The sequence below is a fragment of the Pan paniscus genome, chromosome 20, assembly GCF_029289425.2.
Source record: "Pan paniscus chromosome 20, NHGRI_mPanPan1-v2.0_pri, whole genome shotgun sequence".
NCBI classification, from domain to species: Eukaryota; Metazoa; Chordata; class Mammalia; order Primates; family Hominidae; genus Pan; species Pan paniscus.
Window position 1 is genome coordinate 18,437,737 of NC_073269.2, and position 21,740 is coordinate 18,459,476.

General features: G+C 44.3%; 1 protein-coding gene across 10 annotated transcripts in view; it reads right to left on the reverse strand.

Annotated features, from left to right (window-relative positions):
* CACNA1A (calcium voltage-gated channel subunit alpha1 A) overlaps positions 1-21,740 on the reverse strand; it is a 418,969-nt gene that overhangs the window by 301,124 nt on the left and 96,105 nt on the right. For all 10 annotated transcript variants that reach the window (XM_034945842.3, XM_034945843.3, XM_055103184.2 and 7 more), the window contains exon 3: positions 66-359. In XM_034945842.3, the coding sequence (XP_034801733.3) occupies positions 66-359 (294 nt within the window). The remainder of the gene's footprint in view (positions 1-65; positions 360-21,740) is intronic.

The following is a 21,740-nucleotide window of genomic DNA, read 5'->3' on the forward strand; positions in this document are numbered from 1 at the left end:
GAAGAGGGGAGGCGGAGGGAGGAGGGGGAGGCGCAGCTGCTGCTGGGGTTCGGGCAAAAGGATATGGCCATTCGGTGATCTTTTTGGCGTATTTTCTCACCACGTTGTCTTCGCTGAAGAGGAAGAGAGACCGGTTAACCGTGAGGCAGTTCTGTCGGACGGGGATGGGGTTGTAGAGTGCCATGGTCCGCGCTCTCTGCGCCATTGACTGCTTGTACATCCTTTGCGCCCCGGGCTGCCCGCCCTGCCGGCTGCCCCCGGCTCCTCGCCCGCCTCCGGCGCCCACGACCACCCCGGCGGCTGCCCCGGAGCCTCCTCCCCCGTAGCGGGCCGGCATCTCGTCTCCGAAGCGGGCCATTCTGCAAAGAGCAAAGGGCTCCGGGTTACGCTGCGGCGAACGATGCGGAAGACGCCGCCGCCGCCGCCGCTGATGCTGAGGCTGCCGGGGCTGGGAGCGCGGCGGCTGGAGCTACGACTGCGGAGACGCTCCACGGCCCAGCCCATCGGGCGGCGGCGGCTCGGCGCCTCGGGTCGGGGGCTCAGAAGGCGGCTGCCCGGGCCGAGCCGGGGATAGCAGCTCGGGACATCTTCCTGGCTGACCCCGGAGAAGGAGGGGCGGGAGGAGGGTGCGGGGGCGGGGCGCGGGGGCCCGGGGAGGAGGGGGGAGGGGAGAGAGAAGCGAGGCAAAAAATAACCGAGGAAGGAATCCAGGCAATCCCCAGTCCACCCACTCCGGAAAAAAAAAAAAAAAAAAAAAAAAAGACAGTTAAAAAAAAAAAAATCCACCCAACGCACACCCCCTTTAAGACGCGAACGGTTTGCAAAGGACGCCCCCCCCGGGACGCAGTGGAAGCTTCAAATTCCTCCGAGGTCCGGGTCAGGCTGGCATCTTGCAAAAGGAGTGCGCTCGGCCCATTAAAAAAAATAAAAAATAAAAAATAAAAAAATATATATATTTAAAAATAAAGACGAAACCCAGGTCTGGGTGGGGAGGGCAAAAAAAAAAAAAAATTAAGTGCCCTTCTGTTTTGCTGGAGTTCCTAGACCTTAAAAATGCTGAAAGATCTGTAGCTCCAAAAATAAAATAAAATAAAAACAAAGAAGATGAAAGGGAAGGGAAAGAGGAGGGAGGGGGAGTAAGACGCTCCAGAGGGTTCCTAAGGAGTCTTCACACCGCAGGGTCCAGGTTTAAAAAAAAAAAAAATTTTTTTTTTCTTCCTGAATCACCAACGGCTGCCTCTTCTGCTCCCGGAGGAAGTGTGAGTGTGTATGTGCGCACAGCGTTTCGCTCAATGGTGCCTCATCTTGGGGTTAAATTGCAGCAGTGAAATCCTGAAAATTCCCAACAGGGGGAAAAGAGAGAGAGAGAGAGGTATGCGCCCTCCGCTTAGCCACTCAATAGCTGCCCCTGGATGCGGCAATGCCCCTCCACCCTCCAAATCCCTCCACCTTCTCCTTCTCTAGGTTTTGCTAAAATAAGACTGGTGTGGAGGGTTGCGGGTAGAAGAAGGTAAAGAGGAAAAAAAATGGGCGCAAAGGTCTGAACCACTGGCCAGCAAACGGAAAAGGGGAGCAATTGATGAGTTTAACAGCAGAAGGACCCACCCAGAGTGTCGACACATGAGGGCCCGCGACCAATCGTGGAGGCGCGGGGGGACCGGGCTCAGCGGAGTTTGTCGGGGAGAGAGGGGAGCGCCGCATGGTTGGGAGGCAGGGAGGGGGGAATTGGGGTGCTTCCTCCTCCCCTGGGAGGAAAGCCTGTTTTCCACCCGGTTCCATTTCGGTTGCAGACAGCCGGACGCTCCCCAGCATCTTGCAAGGAGAAGGCAGGATGGAGGCAGGAAAAAAACTTAAAAGACAGAAAAGAGAAGGGGATTTGTGTCTAGAGGTGCGATTCGTCAGTCTCTAAACAAATTTGCTCTGTTTAGCCAAAGACCATTTTTGAAAGTGGAGAGAGTGGTTTGGGGTTACTTCTGTGAACGTTTCAAATCACAAGGACTCCTGCAAGTTGGAATTAAAGGTTTATTCTACCTTGGAGACCCCAGAGGTGACAAGTCTGAACTCCCAGGAGGAAATAATTAACCAGGTCCTAGTTGGCTGGATAGGGGTTCTGGGTGGTGTAGTTTGCTTGATACTCACGTCTCTCCAGAACCACTTTGATTACTTCCCATTCTGCTTTTTGTGTGGTGAAATTCAATAAGCACAAAGAAAAATGCATAAAACATAAAGGTACGGAGTTAAGAAATTGGTCTGAAATGAACACTCATGAAATCAAGTCTAGGGCTAGAAATGGAACATCACCACCTCTGCAGAACCCCCTTTGCCAACACGCTTACACAGCCCCTTATTCCAGCAATAATCGCTACCTGACTATGGTATTCATATCTTGCTTTTTTAAAAAAAAGTTTGACTACCTTATTATGCATTCCTAACCAATACAATTTTACTTTGCTTCTTTTGGGCTTTTATATAAATGGAATAATCATATAGTATATATTCTACAGTTTCTTGTTTCTTTGGTTCAACATTATGTCTTTAAGATTCACCTGGCAGGGCACGGTGTCTGCGCCTGTAATCCCAGCACTTTGGGAGGCAGAGCATGAGGACTGCTTGAGGCCAGGGGTTTGAGACAAGCCTGGGCAATATAGCAAGACCCTGTCTCTCCAAAAACCTTTTTTAAAATAAAAATTAACCAGGCATGGTGATGTGAACCTGTAGTCCCAGCTACTTAGGAGGCTGAGATGGGAAGATCCCTTGAGTCCAGGAGTCGGAGGTTGCAGTGAGCCAAGATCAAACCACTGCCCTCCAGCCTGGGCAACAAAGTGAGACTCTGTCAAACAAAACAAAACAAAACAAAAACAAACAAACAAAAAAAACAAGATTCATACATCCTAATCTGTTTTTAGAAAAAATTTTAGAAAAATTCACCTGTTTGTTGTCACACATGGCTGTGATTCATTCACTTTCACTGCTGTATAGTATTTCATCAAGAGAATATGCCACAATTTGTTTATCCATCATCTTGTTGATGGGTATCTGTTTTTTTTCCAGTTGGGGCTATTAAACATTACTGCCTCAGGTACCTTTGGTGCAGATAAGAATGCATGTCTCTAGGAATAGCCTTAGGTGTGGAATGTCTGCGTCCACAAGGTATTCATATCTTCAAGCTTATAAGATGTCATCAAACTGTCTTGCAAATTCAATGTACCAAGAAACCATTGAATTTTCATGGAGCTTGTATATGCAGAAAGGCCAAATGGAGAGGAAGGGGAAAAGGATGAAAAAGGCAAATATTCTTTCAAGCCTTAGCTAGTTAAATCCTAGTTAATTCCCTTCCCCCCTCACCACACCACACACACATATCAGTATTCGGGTTCTTTTGGAACACTCTGGAAAGATGATATGTCTTTATATAAAGTCCCCGTTCTGTGCCAATGCACCAACTATTATACATTGCCCCATAGCACTTTCAAGATTTTCTAACTTGTCACGATATGGATGAAACGATTAAACCAAGAGTGATTGGAATTGCAAGGAGATAGAATTGTGTGGGATTCAGGGAGAAGGAGGGGCTTTTAAGGTGCTCACCAAATATCAGTGATTTTTGTACTTGACATTGTTTCAGATATAAAAGGTGAACAGCAACTAATATGAAACAAGAAGCGAGCCCATGTGTTCAGATGGGAAGAACCAGTCATATGAGAGGAGCTGAGTTGAACTTATAATGTGTTCTGATGGACCTCTCTGAGAAGATTATTCAGTTTTAGAGCAGGAGCATTACCTGCATAGATCTGTGAAGACCCTAGAGTTTTTCAGGAAAGAGTGACATCTCACTGATGGAGCTCCTGCCAGGGTAAATCTCCCACTGAGTCCTCGCAGCAGCCCCATGGAACAGATGTAAACACTGAGGGTGAGGGAGACTTAAAAACTTTCCCAAGGTCACTAACGTGGATCTGAAACCATTTCTGACTCTTGTATTCTGTTGGACAGAGGGGAATTTGGTACAACCACTTTGGAAAACTGTTGGCTGGGTGCAGTGGCTCACATCTGTAATCCTAGTATTTTGGTGGGCAGAGGCAGGAGGACTACTTGAGCCCAGGAGTTCGAGAGCAGCCTGGGCAACATAGTGAGACCCTGCCTCTACAAAAGGAAGGAAGGAAGGAAGGGAGGGAGGGGGGAGGGGGGAGGGAAAGAAAGAAAGAAAAGAGAAGAAAGAGAGAAAGAAAAGAAAAGAAAGAGAAAGAAAAGAAAAAAGAAAAGAAAAGGTCAGGAAAGAAATAAATTAGTTGAACATGGTGGTGCATGCCTATAGTCCCAGCTACTGGGGAGGCCAAAGTGGGAGGATTGTGTGAGCCCAGGAGTTTGAGGCTGCAATGAGCCAAGATCATGCACTCCAGTGTGGGAGACAGTCAAGTCTCAAAAAACAAACAACGACAACAAACACGTAAAAAGAAAAACTTTTTGGTCATTTCTATTAACATGGCCATTTGAGTATCCTATGACCCAACAATGTCACTCCTGGGTATACACCCAGGAGGAATGAGGATATATGCCCTAGAATGTGCAGCACTATTCATACTTGCTAAAAGTTGGAAATTTCCAAAACACCATAATGGATAAATACACTGTAGAACATGGAATTTTATGCAGCAATGAGAAAGGACAATATGGAGCTACACACAGGTGCATGGATGAATTTTACAAACTCCATGCTGAACCCAAGAAGACAGACACAGAATAGAACATGGTGTATAATTCCTGTTATATAAAGTTTTTAAAAAATGGTGCACACCTGTAGTCCCAGGTATCCTGATTCCCAGCTACTCTGGAGGCCAAGACAGGAGGATGGCTTGAGCCCAGGAATTCGAGGCTTGCAGTGAGCTACATGATCTGTGCTCCAGCCTGGGCGACAGAGCGAGACCCAATCTCTTCTTTTAAAAAATTAAATAAGTAAATAATAACATTAAAAAATGAGCAACACTGATCACCTTTAGAAGTCAAAGGAGTAGTCGCTTTCAGGGTAAAGGGATACCTTCTGGAAGCATCTCCATCTGGGTGACAGTGGCATGGGTGTGCTCACTTTTTAAGTTTTGTTCATTTTGTACCTTTTCACTGAGCTGCACGTGACTGATTTGTGCAGTTTTGTGTGTGCTGCCTACTTAAATAAAAATATTTGTAGGCTGGGCATGGTGGCTCAAGACTATAATCCCAGCACTTTGGGAGGCCGAGGTGGGCAGATCACCTGAGGCCAGGAGTTCGAGACCAGCCTGGCCAACGTGGTAAAACCCTGTCTCTACTTAAAATGCAAAAATTAGCCAGGCATGCTGGTGCATGCCTGTAATCCCAGCTACTCGGGAGGCTGAGGCAAGAGAATCACTTGAATCCAGGAGGCGGAGGTTGCAGTGAGCTGAGATCATGCCACTGCACTCCAGCCTGGGTGACAGAGTGAGACTCTGTCTCAAAAAAAAAAAAAAAAAAATCGTGATGCTCCTGAAGTACAGCCCAGGAGCACCACTTGTCATGGCGATTTGTGATCGTTCTCTTTGCACACTTTGACCATGAAGCCCCTATGCAACAAAATCAGACATCTTTACTGGAGGACAAAGAACAGTCCTCCAGGATGCCCAAACCGTGCCTAGGCAGCAGAGAAGCTGGCTGTGTACAGAACTGCCTGCAAAGTGTTGTGAACATTCAGATTCCTGAGCCATCCCACACTCTCTTTTATTTATTCAGCATGTCCCTGGGGTATAGCCAGTTTTGGCAACCACAGCTCTGGAAGGGGGCAAACTCACCATCTCTTTCTTGGCATTCTCTAGTGTTATCAAAGGAGGTGCTGTTGGCATTTTCGGTGCAACACTTGTTGCTCTTCAGGGCTGTCCTGTGCATTGCGGATTGTTTAGCCTTCTTGGCAAATGCCCACTAAATGTCAGTAGCATCCCTAGTCATGTGATAACCAGACATACCCACATACATTTGCAAACGCCTCCTCTCACCTGCCATCAAGGTGACAGAAGAGTCTACACTTTCCTCTCACCAAATGGCATTTCCAAAGTTTGCCTGACTACAAAGTTTGGTGTGCTGGGGTTCCCCTCTCCTTCCTAGGAATCTTCTCAAGTCCTTCAACCCCCAATTGCTCAATACCTCTTTTCCAGAAAGAACTTAACTCATTTACTATAAAGTGTGGCAGGGCTCCACGTGCATTATCTTTATAGATTCACTTTGCAGACATAACATTTCTGTAGCCAAAGGAATGAATCTCTAATACCAGAATCTTACCTATCACCTAGCAAATGGGAATGGATGGGCAAGAAGTCATTGCAGCCTCCTCAAATGACTGTAGTAGGTAGTTCCTGGATCCCCACTAATACAAATTACTAATGTTGACCAGGTAGAAAGATTTAGAATGTTATTAGCGTTGCAGACAGAAGCAGTTTAACAGCAGGCAGCCAGAAACCAGCCCCAACCATTGGTTCTAATCTTTAACACATCTGCCAGCTGGAGGTTTAATTTATCAATCAGCAGCAGCATTACTATACTGGCTTTAAGAATGTTATTCAATTGAACAGGGCTAGCATCTTTGAAATAAATGCCCCAAATAAATAACTGCAAATCGCATTCATTTGACTGCTAAAACAATTATCAGCAAATCTAGTCATGTTGAGTTGCAAAAATGGATCGGCCAAAAGACATTTGGTCTCTGCCTTCTGGTCTGGATACCCATGGGGAATGAGTATCAAGATCTTTGGGAGGTGGAGGATAAAAATGACAAAGCCAAATTTGATCATCCAGACATCTGCGGGTCATGATGTAGGCACCCAAGAGTGAATTCAGAGACGGAATGTGGCTGCGACTTTGGGCATTACATTGCATAGCAGCATGTGCTCTGCAAGCTTCCAAAAACGAATGAGGCAAAGCGTAATTCTGGACACAGACCTGGTTTCAAATCCTAGCTCTCGAAATTCCTAGTAGTGTGCATTTGGAACGGTGCTTCCCCTCTCTCAACTTCAGCTTCCTCAATAAAATGAAGACAAGACTCCTTACCCTACAGGCTGCTGTAAGGATGAATTAAGATCAAGCAGAGGCCAGGTGTGATGGCTCATGACCATAATCCCAGCACTTTGGGAGGCTGAGGTGGGTGCATCGCTTGAGCCTAGGAGTTCGAGACCAGCCTGGGCAACATGGTGAAACCCCATATCTACTAAAAATACAAAAATTATCCAGGCGTGGTAGCACATGCCTGTAGTCCCAGCTACTCAGCTACTCAGGAGGCTGAGGTGGGAGGATCACTTGAACCTGGAAGGTTGAGGCTGCAGTGAGCCGTGATCATGTCACTGCATTCTAGCCTAGGTGATGGGGTGAGACCCTGTCTCAAAAAGAAAACAGACAAACAAACAAACAAAAATCAAGCAGATAAGCCCTCAGCATAATGACTAGCATACATATTATATAAGAATTCATGGTAAGTAGATTTTTAAAAAATCACCATAGTCGGCCGGGTGCGGTGGCTCATGCCTGTAATCCCAGCTCTTAGGGAGGCCGACGTGGGCAGATCACAAGGTCAGGAGATCGAGACCATCCTGGCTAACACAGTGAAACCCCGTCTCTACTAAAAATACAAAAAATTAGCCGGGCGAGGTGGTGGGCACCTGTAGTCCCAGCTACTCGGGAGGCTGAGGCAGGAGGATGGCATGAACCCGGGAGATGGAGCTTGCAGTGAGCCAAGATCATGCCACTGCACTCCAGCCTGGGCGACAGACGAAGACCCCATCTCAAAAAAAAAAAAAAAAAAATTCACCATAGTCAATCTTCCAGACCTGAAATTTGTGAATCTCACTGACTAAGATTGATTAAATATTACCTTATTTTTAACTTCTTAAATAAACATTTTATTTTGGCATAATTTTAGATTTACAGAAAGTTTGAAAACGTAGTACAAGAGAGTTATCATTATGCCCTTCACCCAGCTTCCTCTAATATTAACTTTTTTTTTCTTTGAGACAGGCTCTCACTCTGTTGTACAGGCTGGAGTGCAGTGGCACAATCACGGCTCACTGCAGCCTCGACCTCCTGGGTTCAAGCGATCCTTCCACTTCAGCCTCCTGAGTAGCTGAGTAGCTGAGACTACAGGCATGTGCTACCATGCTCCGATAATTTTTGTATTTTTAGTAGGTATGGGGTATCACCATATTGCCCAGGCTGGTCTCTAACTTCTGGGCTCAAGCGATGCACCCACCTCGGCCTCCCAAAGTGCCGGGATTATGGTCATGAACTATCACACCTGGCCTCTGCTTGATCTTAATTCATCCCTACAGCAACCTGTAGGGTAAGAAGTCTTGTCTTCATCCCTAGTAGCTGAGACCACAGGCACAAAACACCATACCAAACTAATTTTTTTTTTCTTTTTTTGAGACGGAGTCTCGCTGTCTCCCAGGCTGGAGTGCAGTGGCGCGATCTCGGCTCACTGCAGGCTCCGCCCCCCAGGGTTTACGCCACTCTCCTGCCTCAGCCTCCCGCGTAGCTGGGATTACAGGCGCCCGCCACCTCGCCCGGCTAATTTTTTTTGTTGTATTTTTAGTAGAGACGGGGTTTCACCGTGTTAGCCAGGATGGTCTTGATCTCCCGACCTCGTGATCCTCCCGCCTTGGCCTCCCAAAGTGCTGGGATTACAGGCGTGAGCCACCGCGCCCAGTCCCAAACTAATTTTTAATTTTTTGTAGAGACAGGGTCTCTGTTGTCCAGGCTGGTCTCAAACTCCTGGGCTCAAGCAGTCCTCCCACCTTGGCCTCCCAAAGTGTTGGGATTACAGGTGGGAGCCACTGTGCCCAGCCTCATTTTGTCTCCTTAGTCTCCTCTGATCTGTTTCTTTGTTTCTCACAACCTTAATAATGTCTAGGAGTACTGATCAAGTACTTTGTAGAACGTCCCTCACCTTGGGTTTGTCTGTTTTCATGACTAAACTGGAATAATGGATTTGAGAGAAGACCATTGCACAGAGGTGCAGTGCCGTTCTCTTTGCATCAGATCAGGATGTATGATAGTTACGTGACTTATCATTAGTGATTTTAACCTCGATCCCTTGGTTAAGGTGGTGTCTGCCAAGTTTCTCCACCATCAAGCTACTATTTTTCCCATTCCCTACTCTACCTTCTGAACAGTCACTAAGACCTACCCACATGAAGTGGAGGAAGAGGGATGAGTATCCCCTTCTGGATTGGGGAGTATCTATCCATATTCTTCAGAATTCTTTCATAAGGAGGCCGGGCACAGTAGCTCATGCCTATAATTCCAGAACTTTGGGAGGCTGAAGCAGGCATATCACTTGAGCTGAGGAGTTCGAGACCAGCCTGAGCAACATAGTAAAATCCCATCTCCACAAAAAATAACAAAAATTAGCGGGGCATGGTGGCACTCGCCTGTAGTCCCAGCTACTCTGGAGGCTGAGATAGGAGGATTTCTTGAGCCCAGGAGTTCAAGGCTGTAGTGAGCTATGATCTTGCCACTGTACTCCAGCCTCAGTGACAGAATAAGACCTTATTTCTGAAGAAAAAAAAAAAGTTATATATGTAGGCAATTTGGCAACTACCATAAAAACATACAAGAACTATCAGGGGATAATGAAAGTTTGAGGGATAACAGATCATTTACATAGTGTCAGAGTATCTTCCCAAAGACAACTGTTAATTTTAATGGTCAAAACAGTAACCTGATAGTGGAGCACCCTGGCAGATAAGCAAGTGACGGGCAAATCACGTGCCGCCTAGAATGACATACCAAGAAGGCTGCAACATCGCTTCTAGGAACTTCTGCCAAAAATGCATGATTTGAATAATTGGTAAACAACCATGTTCAGATTAAGGGGCACTTTATACAATAAGTATTCTTTGGAAGTGTTAATGTCGTGAAGCCCAGATAAAGACAGAACAACTGGTCCAGAGTAAAGGAAATGTGACTGACCAAATTCAACAAGTGAGCCAGGACCTCCTTTTGCTACAAAGGACCCTATTGGAACAATTGGTGACATCTGAATAAGATCTGTAGATTACATAATAACAGTGTGCATATGCTAATTTCCTAATTTTGATCATTGTGCTGTGCTTATGTAAGAGAATGCCCTGTTTTGGGAAACACACTGAATTATATAGGGTTAAAGGGCCATGATATCTACAAACTACTCTCAGTGGTCAACGGTCGGGGTAAGAAGAGAGAGAGAGAGAGAGAGAGAGAGGATAAAGTAAAGTGTAAGTGGTAAAATGTTAACATCTGAGAAACCTGGATAAGTGATATAGGCGACTTCTTTGTACCAGTCTTACAACTTTTTGGTAAATCTGAAATTTCAACAAAATAAAAAGTTAAAATAAATGAGTGGCTACAAAAATTGCAGAGGCACAAGGTTCATTCATTCTCCTGACTGTATGGAACATCTGCCATGTGCCCAGTAATTTTGCCAGCACAGAACAAGGCAGACAGAATTTCCCGTTGTCGTGGAGTTGAATGGAGATGAGGAATAAATAGAGTAAATAATAAGGAAAATACATAGTATGTCAGATGGGGCTAAGTGCTAAGGAGAAAAACAAAGCAGGAAAGGGAATAGAGGGTGCTGCCATTGGGAATTAGAGTCAAATGCGTCTCTGAAACAGGTTTTGTTATGCAAAATAGCAGCCCCCTGCCTCCCTCCATGTTTCATATCCCCCTCCTGAAAGATACTCACTATCAACCCTTTTCACTGATTTTTTTTTTCTTTTTTGAGAAGGAGCCTTGCTCTGTCACCCAGGCTGCAGCGCAGTGGCACGATCTTGGCTCACTGCAACCTCCGCCTCCCAGGTTCAAGTGATTCTCCTGCCTCAGGCTCCCGAGTAGCTAGGCTTATAGGCACCCACCACCACACCCGGCTAATTTTCTGTATTTTTGGTGGAGACGGGGTTTTGCCATGTTGGCCAGGCTGGTCTCAAATTCCTGACCTCAAGTGATCTGCCTTCCTCAGCCTCCCAAAGTGCTGGGGTTACAGGCATGAGCCCCTGCACCTGGCCACCTTTTGGCTGATTTTAAAAAGCATTATGGATATATAATAGTTGTGCCTATCTATGGGGTATATGTGACATTTTGATACAAGCATACAACGTGTAATGATCAAATTAGGGTGACAGGGATATCCACCACCTCAAGCATTTACCATTTCTTGGCTATTATTAAAAAGTCAAAAAATAACAGATGCTGATGAGCTTGTGGAGAAAAAGGAATGCTTATACACTGTTGTTGGGAGTGTAAATTAGTTCAACCATTGTGGAAGACAGTGTGGTGATTCCTCAAAGACCTAAAAACAAAAATACCATTACACTCAGCAATCCCATTACTGGGTATATACCCAAAGGAATATAAATTGTTCTATTACAAAGACACATGCACGCGTATTCATTGCAGCGCTATTCACGATAGCAAAGACGTGGAATCAACCTAAATGCCCATCAATGGTAGACTGAATAAAGAAAACGTGGTACATAAATATCCTGGAATACTATGCAACCATAAAAGAACAAGATCGTGTGTTTTGCAGGGACATGAATGGAGCTGGAGGCCATGATCCTTAGCAAACTAATGCGGGAACAGAAAACCAAATACCGCATGTTCTCACTTATAAGTGGGAGCTAAATGATGAGAACACATGGACACATAGAGGGGAACAACACACACTGGGGCCTAATTGGAGGGTGGAGTGTGGGAGGAGGGAGAGGATTAAAAATATAACTAATGGGTACTAGGCTTAAGACCTAGTACCCAGATTACAGGCGTAATCTGTTACACCTGTAATCACAGCACTTTGGGAGGCCAAGAAGGGCGGATCACCTGAGGTCAGGAGTTCGAGACCAGCCTGGCCAACATGGTGAAACCCCATCTCTACTAAAAACACAAAAACTAGCTGGGAGTGGTGACAGGTGCCTGAAATCCCAGCTACTCAGGAGGCCAAGGCAGGAGAATCGCTTGAACCCGGGGGGCGGAGTTTGCAGTGAGCCGACACGGTGCCACTGCACTCCAGCCTGGGCAACAGAGTGAGACTCTGCCGCGAAAACTAATAATAATAATCTGTACAACAAACTCCAGGACACAAGGTAACCTATATAACAATCTTACACATATACCCCCTGAACTTAAAAGTATTTTTTAAGAAAGGATTTACCATTTCTTTGTGATGGGAACATAAATTATTGTTACCTATAGTCACCCTATTGTGCTGCCAGGCACTAGATTTTATTCCTCCTATCTAACTCTATTTTTGTACCCATTAATCATTTCCTCTTTATTCCACCCTCCCCACTACCCTTCCCAGCTTTTGGTAACTATCACTCTACTCTCTACCTCCATGACTTCTTTTTTTTTTTTTTTTTTTTAAGCTCCCACATATGAATGACAGCATGCGATATTTGTCTTTCTGTGCCTGGTTCCCTTTAGCTGATTATTTTGCTATTTACTACCATATTATTTATATTGGGTTTTTGTTTGTTTGTTTCAGAGATGGAGGTCTCACTCTGTTACCCAGGCTGGGGTGCAGTGGTGCAATGTCAGCTCACTGCAGCCTCAAATTCCTGGGCTCAAGTAATCCTCCCACCTCATCTTCCTGAGTAGCTAGGACTACTGATGCACACCTCCACACCTGGCTAATTTTATTATTTGTTTTTGTAGAGATAGTGTCTTGTTGTGTTGCCCAGGCTGGTCTCGAACTCCTAGTCTCAAGCAATCCTCCTGCCTCCGCCTCCCAAAGCACTGGGATTACAAGTATGAGCCACCACACCAAGCCCCACATCATTCATTCACTTACTTCTTTCTACTTTTAAATTTTTCAGTTTTAGTCATTATTTATTTGTTCCAACACTATTATTATATTCAACTAATATTTCTCAAACTGACCACATACTATGCATAGCATACTATGCCAGCCACTACAGATAATATAGAGAAGCATTAACTATCAAAGAGCTTATAGTTAGGTTGGGAAAACAAGTCATACACTTGTGAATATTTAAGTAGTATTAAGAAATAGCCAACAGCAATACCCAAGGATATTATAATGAAAGCAACAAAGAAGTATCCTGTCTGGGTGTTGTAGCACTTTATAGGTATTAGCTATAGAAAAGGAGGATTTTGCTAATTTCTCCCTCCATCCCCCTACACATGGAACCTTCCAAAACCTGCGCATTTGCCCAATATTGTTCTTTCACAAAGTGAGGAAGATTCGGTGTTTATATTATCATGTACAAGGCAAGTTACAGTTATGTCATGAACAAACTATAGCTACTTTTTCTTTACAACATATTGTTTCCCTTGGGACTTATCATTTTTTAATCTTCTTTGTTTGGTACTTATTGCAAATTTGACCCCCCAAGTCTCTTAACAGGTATTCAGTTCATTTTATCATCCAGAAGCAGTCTTTCCTGAAGACTTGTCACATGGTCTAATCAGGACTTTCCCTGGCATACAGCCTTCATCCTGGGCTCTCTCTTTATCATCATCCAGGAGATTCCCTTTGCTTCTCATTGTTGGATTTCTTAAGTCCAGTGTTCTCTGTTTCCCTCTTCTTGGTTTACTCCCTTGTTTGGGTGAAGCACATCCTCTGGTAGCTTCCTAAGAAAGGATGCATGAGAGGTTTTCCAGTTACCTATTGCTGCATAAAAACCAGCCCAAACTTAGTAGCATAAAACAGCAACATTCATTTTTATTATCACATTTTGTGATTTGGGTGGTCAACTGGGATCATCTGAGTGGTTTTCACTTGGGGTCTTTCATGCAAATACAGTCAGATGGCGAGAGGGACTAGAGTCATCTCAAAGGCTTCCTCAGTCACAGGGCTGGCACTTAGGCTGGAAAGACTCAAACAACTGAGGTTTCTCAAGCATCTATCTCCATTTCTATGTGGTATCTCCACATGGCATCTCCAGTATGGCAACTTCAGGGTAGCTGAACTTCTCTTATGCCAGTTCAGGACTCCAAAAGCACATGTCTCAAGGGAGAGAGCCAGGCAGAAGCTGCATCTCCTCTTATGAGCTAACCTTGGAAGTCACAAAGCATCACTCCTTCCCTACTCTATTAGTTGAATCAGTCACAAAGGTTCACCCAGGTTCAAAGGGAGAGAATATAGATTCCATTCCTTTATGGGGAAGTGATAAAATTCTAAGCAAATGTAAAATGGGAGCCATTGTGTAGCCATTTTTGAACAGTCTAATCTGTCTCAGGAAGTAAATATTGGAGACTTCTATGTATGAAATGCCATTGTTTTAGCTTTATACCTCATTGGTAGTTTGGCTGGGTATAGAATTCTGGTTTGGAGATCATTTTACTTCAAAAATGTGAAGTATTGCTCCAACGTATTCTCAATTCCAGTATTGCTGTTGGGAAGTTTGAAGCATTCTTACTCCTGATTTCTTGTATATGACCTCATTTTTTTTCTCTAGTAGCTTTTAGAATCTTTTTCCATTGTGTTCTAAAATTTTATTATGATGTAAGTTAGTTTAGGTCTATTTTCAGTCATTGTACTGGGCACTTAGTATGATGATTGTTACCCCCTTTTTTTAGAGACAAGGTCTTACTTTGTCACATAGGCTGGAGTGCAGTGGTGTGATCATAGCTTATTACAGCCTCGAACTCTTGGGCTCAAAACAATCCTCCTACCGCAGGCTCCTGAGGACTATAGGAGTGTGCCACCACACCCAGCTAAGATTCCCACCCTTTTTTCATGATTCTCTTTTAAACTTATTATTCAGATGTTGGACTTTCTGGACTGATTCTCTTCTTATCTGTTCCTTTCCTTCTATTTTGTATTTCCATTGTGTCTTAATCTTCTTTTTGAGAGATTTCTCTAATTTTATCTTTCCACCTTTTGTTCAGTTTTTTATTTATGCTTTTATATTTTTTAATTTCAAGAGGCTTTTGGTATTGCTATAATTGTTCTCTGAGTGTTCCTTTTCCATAGTATTCTGCCAACAGCCACATGTTTAAGCTTGAAATCACATCTTCCCCCATTCAAGCCTTAAGATGAGAACGAAGCCCCAATTGATACCTTGATTGCAGCCTCAAGAGAGACCCTGAAACTGCTGCACCCTGGTTCCTGACTCACATAAACTGTGAAATAAATGTTGCTTAAAGCTGCCAAGGCTTTGGTAAATTGTTACACAGCAATAGATAAATAATACATTAAGTCTCCATATTTCTTATCTTCTCTTTCTGAAATAAAATAGCCAATTTTTTCTCCTTTCTGGATCTCAAAAAATTTATTCTCTGAGACAGGCATTAGAGCTGTTCACCAAATATTTCCAGTTCTCCATATACAGGCATGTGTAAGATGTAAGCTGGCATTTCCCGGCCCCCTTGTGGTCTGCTGGGGTCATGTGACTAATTCTGACCAATGAGTTCTCAGTGGAAATGAAATGTGTCACTCCCAGGTTGAAGCATTTAATAACCAATACAAATCTCTCTAATGTTGCAGTGTCCAAGGCAGTAGCCACATGTGGCTATCAAAATTAAACAACATTTAAAATCCTGTTGTTCAGTGGTACAAGCCATATTTCTAGTCCTCAAAAGCTACATGTATCTAGTAGCTACTTTATTAAACATTGGAGATAGGGAACATTTTTGGAAAGTTCTATTGAACTTTTGAAAGTGGTCCACGGCAGTGCTCTAGACCACTTTTTTCTTCTGCACGGGAACTGGCAAAGCTCCAGGTGGCAAACGCTCCTTAAGACTAGCTCCAGAGTGAGGACAACATGCAACATAAGTGACTCTTTAGCTTTTTCTTTTATTGTGGAAAAATATGCATCATAGCCGGGTACAGTGGCTCATGCCTGTAATCCCAGGACTTTGGGAGGCCAAGGTGGGCAGATCACCTGAAATCAGGAGCTCGAGACCAGCCTGGCCAACATGGTGAAATCCTGTTTCTACCAAAAATACAAAAACTTAGCTGGGAGTGGTGGCGGGCACCTGTAAGCCCAGCTACTGGGGAGGCTGAGGCAGAAGAATCACTTGAACTAGGGAGGTGGAGGTTGCAGTGAGCCGAGGTTGCTCCATTGCACTCCAGCCTGGGCAATCAAAGCGAAACTCTGTCTCAAAAAATATATATGCGTAATAAAAACTTGATCATTTTAACCATTTTTAAGGTGTACGTTTCAGTGGCATTAAGTACATTCACATAGATGTGTAACCGTCACCATGATTCGTGTCCAGAATTTTTTCATCTTCCCAAACTGAAACTCTGTCCCCATTAAACACTAACTTCCCATTCCCTCTCCCCCAGCCCCTGGCAACCACTCTTCTACTTTCTGTCCCTATGAATTTGACCACTCTAGGGACCCCATATAAACAGAATCATACAGTATTTGTCTTCCTGTGATTGGCTGATTTCACTTAGCATTATGTCCTCAAGGTTCATTCATGTCGTAGCATGTGTCATAATTTCATTCCTTTTTTAAGGCTGAATAATATTCCTTCATATGGATATACAACACAATGCTTATCCATTCACCTGTTGACACACACTTGTGTTGCTTCCACCTTTTGGTTATTGTGAATACCGCTGCTATGAAATGGATGTACAAAGGAACATCTGTTTGAGTCCCTGTTTTCATTTCTTTGAGGTTTACACCCAGAAGTAAAATTGCTAGATTATACATTAACTTTATATTTGAGTTTTTGAGGAATCACCATACCATTTTCTGCAGCGGCTGCAGAGTCCTTAGCTTTGAGAAGTACATATTAAAATATTTGCAGATGAAATCATACGATGTCTGAGATTTCCTTTAAGAGGGTTAAACACAACCCAGGGTTATGTTAGAGCAAATTAAAGGTTTGCTTCAATTTGCAAATTAAGGTTATGTTTAAGTTTGGGCTAGAGAAATACAAGATGTGTTATGAGTTGATAATTATTGAAGATGGGTTATAGGAATTGGGTGGAATATCATTCTATTTTCTCTTCTTTCATATGTGTTTGAACTTTTCCAAAAGAAAATAAATTTACTTTTCATATAAAGTGCTTGAAGTATTCTTAATTCACATTGAGACAAGGGCCTCACACTTAATTATGGAAACAAAAGTACTCAAGCTTACTATATTCTTAGGCAATTACAAATTATATTCAGCATCTAACCCCTCTGGTAAGTCAGGAGCTTGATTAAATGCTTAGTTATACATTCATGTGTATCCTAAGAAGTTAGCAAGGGAAATTTAATCAAAGGAGCTACACCTGCTTATGGAAATGCAGATCTTCGTTTTTCTTTTTTCTTTTTCTTTTTTTTTTTTTTTTTTTTTTTGAGACAGAGTCTCACTCTGTCACCCAGGCAGGAGTGCAACGGCACAGTCTCGGCTCACTGCAACCTCCACCTCCTGGGTTCAAGCAATTTTCCTGCCTCAGCCTCCTGAATAGCTGGGATTACAGGCGCCCACCACCACGCCTGGCTAGTTTCTGTGTTTTTAGTAGAAACAGGGTTTCACCATGTTGCTCAGGCTGGTCTTGAACTCCTGACCTTGTGATCCTCCCGCCTCAGCCTCCCAAAGTACTGGGATTACAGGCATGAGCCACCGCGCCCGGCTGGTTTTTCTTGAGTAAGAACCGAGCAAGGTGTCCACAGGTTGCAAAATAACAAGTTTTACCACACCTGGAGATAAAGTTACCAACGATAGGATCAAGTGCACTATTTCACCTAGAAAGCTTGAGAAAAATTATCAGCTTCATTTGTTCATTCATTCATTTGACATATGTTGATTATGCATTTATTCTATACCAGATCCTATCCCAGGCACATCCATTAATAGAGCAAATAATTTCCTGTTCTTAGGAAACTCACTGTTTAGGGCAGAGAAATCAGACAAATAAACTCAGGCAGATTTATCATCTGTCAGGTAAAGATGGTTTTTATAAGAAAAATGGAGGCCAGGTGTGGTGGTTAACACCTGTAATCCCAGCACTTTGGGAGGCCACGGCTGGTGGATCACTTGAGGCCAGGAGTTAGAAATCAGCCTGGCCAACATGGAGAAACTCTGTCTCTACTAAAAATACAAAAATTAGCTGGGGATGGTGGTGCAAGCCTGTAATCCCAGCTACTTGGGTGGCTGAGGCATGAGAATTGCTTGAACCCAGGAGGCAGAGGTTGTAGTGAGCCAAGATCACACCATTGCACTCCAGCCTGGGTGACAGAGCAAGACCCTGTTGAAAGAAGAAAGGAAGGAAGGAAGGAAGGAAGGAAGGAAGGAAGGAAGGAAGGAGAGAGAGGGAATGAAGGAGAGAGAGGGAAGGAAGGAGAGAGAGGGAAGGAAGGAAGCAAGGAAGGAAGGAAGGAAAGGGAGAGAAGGAAGGAAGAAAGGAAGGAAGGAGAGAGAGGGAAGGAAGGAAGGAAAGGGAGAGAGAGAAGGAAGGAAGAAAGGAAGGAAGGGAGGGAGGGGAGAGAGAAGGAAAGAAGAAAGAAAGAAAGAAAAAGAAAAAAGAAAAAGAAAGAAAAAGAAAAGAAAAGAAAGAGAAAGAAAGAAAAAAAGAAAGAAAGAAAAAGAGAAAGAAAAAGAAAGAAAGAAGCAGGTAAGAGTCAGAGTGGGAGCTATTTTGCAAAAGACTGCTCTAAGAAGGTGATATTTGAGCAGAGACATGAAGGCAGGAAAAGACGTGCTGCTATCTGAAGGAAGAGCATCGCAGGCACAGGGAACAGCATAGGCAGAGGCCTACATGGAAGATGCCTGGCATGCTTGAAGAACATTAAGGAGGCTTGTGTGGCTGGAGTGGAGAGAATAGAAGGACATGAGGGCAGGGAGGTGATGGGGATTATGGGGCTGGCATTCCATGTTGGGCCTTTATTGTTTTAAAATGTAGGTTTTATTATTATTGTTATCTTTTTGAGACAGGTTTTTGCTCTATTGCCCAGGCTGGATGCCATGGCATGATCATGGAGGAGATTCACTGCAGCCTCAACCCCCTGGGCTCAAGCAAACCTCACACCTCAGCCTCCTGAATTGCTGGGACTACAGGCGTGTGCCACCATGCCTGGCTAATTTTTCTGGGTTTCTTTTGTAGAAATAGGGATCTTGTTATGTTGCCAGGGCTGGTCTTGAACTCCTGGTCTCAAGCAATCTTCCCACTTCAGCCTCCCAAATTGCTGGGATTACAGGCATGAGCCACTGCACCCAGCCCAGTTTTATTATTATTCAGGTATGGCAAGGCCACTAGATCAGGGGACGACTGCCATTGAAAAGACAGTTTGTTACTCACAGGTCCCAAGAAGAAGGGGCATGCCCATGCTATGCAGGGCCTCACAGGGAAGCACCAGGGCTGGGCCAGGGACCGAGGGAAGAAAGAAAACATGTGGGCAAGAGCCTTTATTGTGGTTTCCATGGGAAGGAATGAGCCAGGCAGGGTGAGGGCTTCGGGGCATAGGAGTTGCTCCTCGTTGTTTGGTACCTGGCTCTGAGATCATTAGAGCAGGGGGATAGTGTCCCAGCATGTGAGAGCCCAAGAAAGGAGATGGTTGGGGGTGTAGATCTGGATTGGTTGGTTTGGATGTAAAAGGCCCTTTACTATCTAGAAATTGTCTAGCTCTGGGAGGGGGCATCCTTGTAGGGTCAGCAAAGCCCCACATATCAGAGAATCAGAAATACATGGTTAAGACCGGGTGCAGTGGCTCATGCCTGTAATTCCAGCACTTTGGGAGGTGGAGGGGGGTGGGTGGATCACTCAAGGTCAGGAGTTCAAGACCAGCCTGGCCAACATGGTGAAACTCTGCCTGTACAAAAAATACAAAAATTAGCCTGGTGTGGTGGCGGGTGCCTGTGGTCCCAGCTACTTGGGAGGTTGAGGCAGGAGAATCTCTTGAACCTGGGAGGCAGAGCTTGCAGTGAGCTGAGATCATGCCACTGCACTCCAGCCTGGGTGAGAGCGAGACTACATCTCAAAAAACAAACAAACGAGCAAAAAGACATGGTTAATACGTTGATTTTATGAAACTTGCCTCAAAGATGTTTCCTCTTGTAAAGGCACACTGGGGCTCTTAAAATGTTTCGAGTTATAGGACCTCAAAGCTCCTGTCTGTCTTGTTCATTGCCTCAGCCTCAGCCATGAAGAGAGGTCAAAATAGAAACCCAACACCTCCAGAAGTGAAAAGGGCAAGTTGCAGAGAAGTGCAGGTGTTGAGCTATCTTTATGAAAGAAAGAGACAGAAATACATGAAAAAAAGAAAAAGCATTTTGCTCATATTCTCAAGAAGAAACAAAAGATTAGCCAGAAACCAATACAAATTATTTTCCAATGGGGAGAGAGAGAGAATGAAGCTGGGGACACAGGTAGGGGACATTTGATTCTGATGCCTCCTTAGAAGGAGAACAGCATGATTTCCCCAGAAAATGGAGACTTGGTCCTTTTATTTTCTTCTGTTTTGCCCAATGACTAAAAAAGAGCTTGTACGTATCCGGGGAAGACAACAGAGAATGTGGTAAGAGAGTTAGGCTTGGTGACAACAAGAATGGGAGCGCACGCACATGTTTGCAAGGTTACACATAAATATATGCATACATCTGTGATCTCCTTCCATAGCTGTTCTGCCTTTTCCGTCACTGAAATGACAACAACTAAATCATCTCATGTCCCATATGGCAGCCAGACTGTCACAAAGTTAATGGACATAAAGTTCACAAGGGCTTGTGGTACAAAAAGTAAACTTTTTGAATTATAAGGAAGTAGGTACTACACTGGTGCAGCAAACACTGTCCAGCCATGCCCTGACCACTTGAGTGCGTGCAGGTCTGACTTCCCCCTGCCAGCCCCCAGGGCATTTTCTCTGGCTATCAAAGTGTCCACTCAGCAGTCTGTGGTGTTAGAGAATTAATACTCGCATCCTTTAACTTATGATGGATGGGAGTTGATGGATCAATACCCCAGCTCCCTCACCACTAGCATGCAACAACGCTGAGGAATGTGCTCTCTGCTGCCTCCCAGAGGTCCCCACTGGTAATTGAGACCCAGTTGCTCATGGTGGTAACTTGCCTGATGACTCACTTATCACTGGGTCTTCCCTCTCCTACTTTTCTGCCAGTGTGTTTTGGGATCTCCTCCAGAAGCATTCAAATCTCTGCTTCTGGATCTGCTTCTTGGGAGCTGGGGGGCGGGATTCAAACTAAGACAATGGAGTTGGACAGATTCTGTTAGCTACTTCAAAATATTTAGGCAGAAGGAAGGAACTTCAGGGCATTCAGGGCAGTTTTCCTGGATCCTCCACTGAACTTCCTTCCTTTCATTTTCCTTCCTTCCTTCCTTCCATTTCTTCCTCTTGTTTCTTCCTCTCATTCTCCTTTCTCTCTCTCTCTTTCCTTCCTTCCTTCCAGCTCAAACATGGGGCTGCTTCTGCTGGGGCAATACTTAATGGTGTTACATAAAAAGGTTTTTTTCCATATTGGGGGAAATATTTTTAGGAAGGACTTCCTTTTTTCCTTCCTTCCTTCCTTCCTTCCTTCCTCCCTTCCTTCCTTCCTTTCTCCTTCCTTCCTTCATCAAAAAAGAGTATGAAAGGTGTCTTAGTCCATTAGTGTTGCTATAAAGGAATACCTGAGGCTGGGCAATTTATAAAGAAAAGAGGTTTGTTTGGTCAACAGTCCTGCAGGCTATACAAGAAAGTTGGTACAGGCATCTGCCTCTGGTGAGGGCCTCAGGCTGCTTCCATCATGGTAGAAGGTGAAAGGGAGCTGGCATGTACAGAGACCACATGATGACAGGGGAAGCAAGAGAGAGC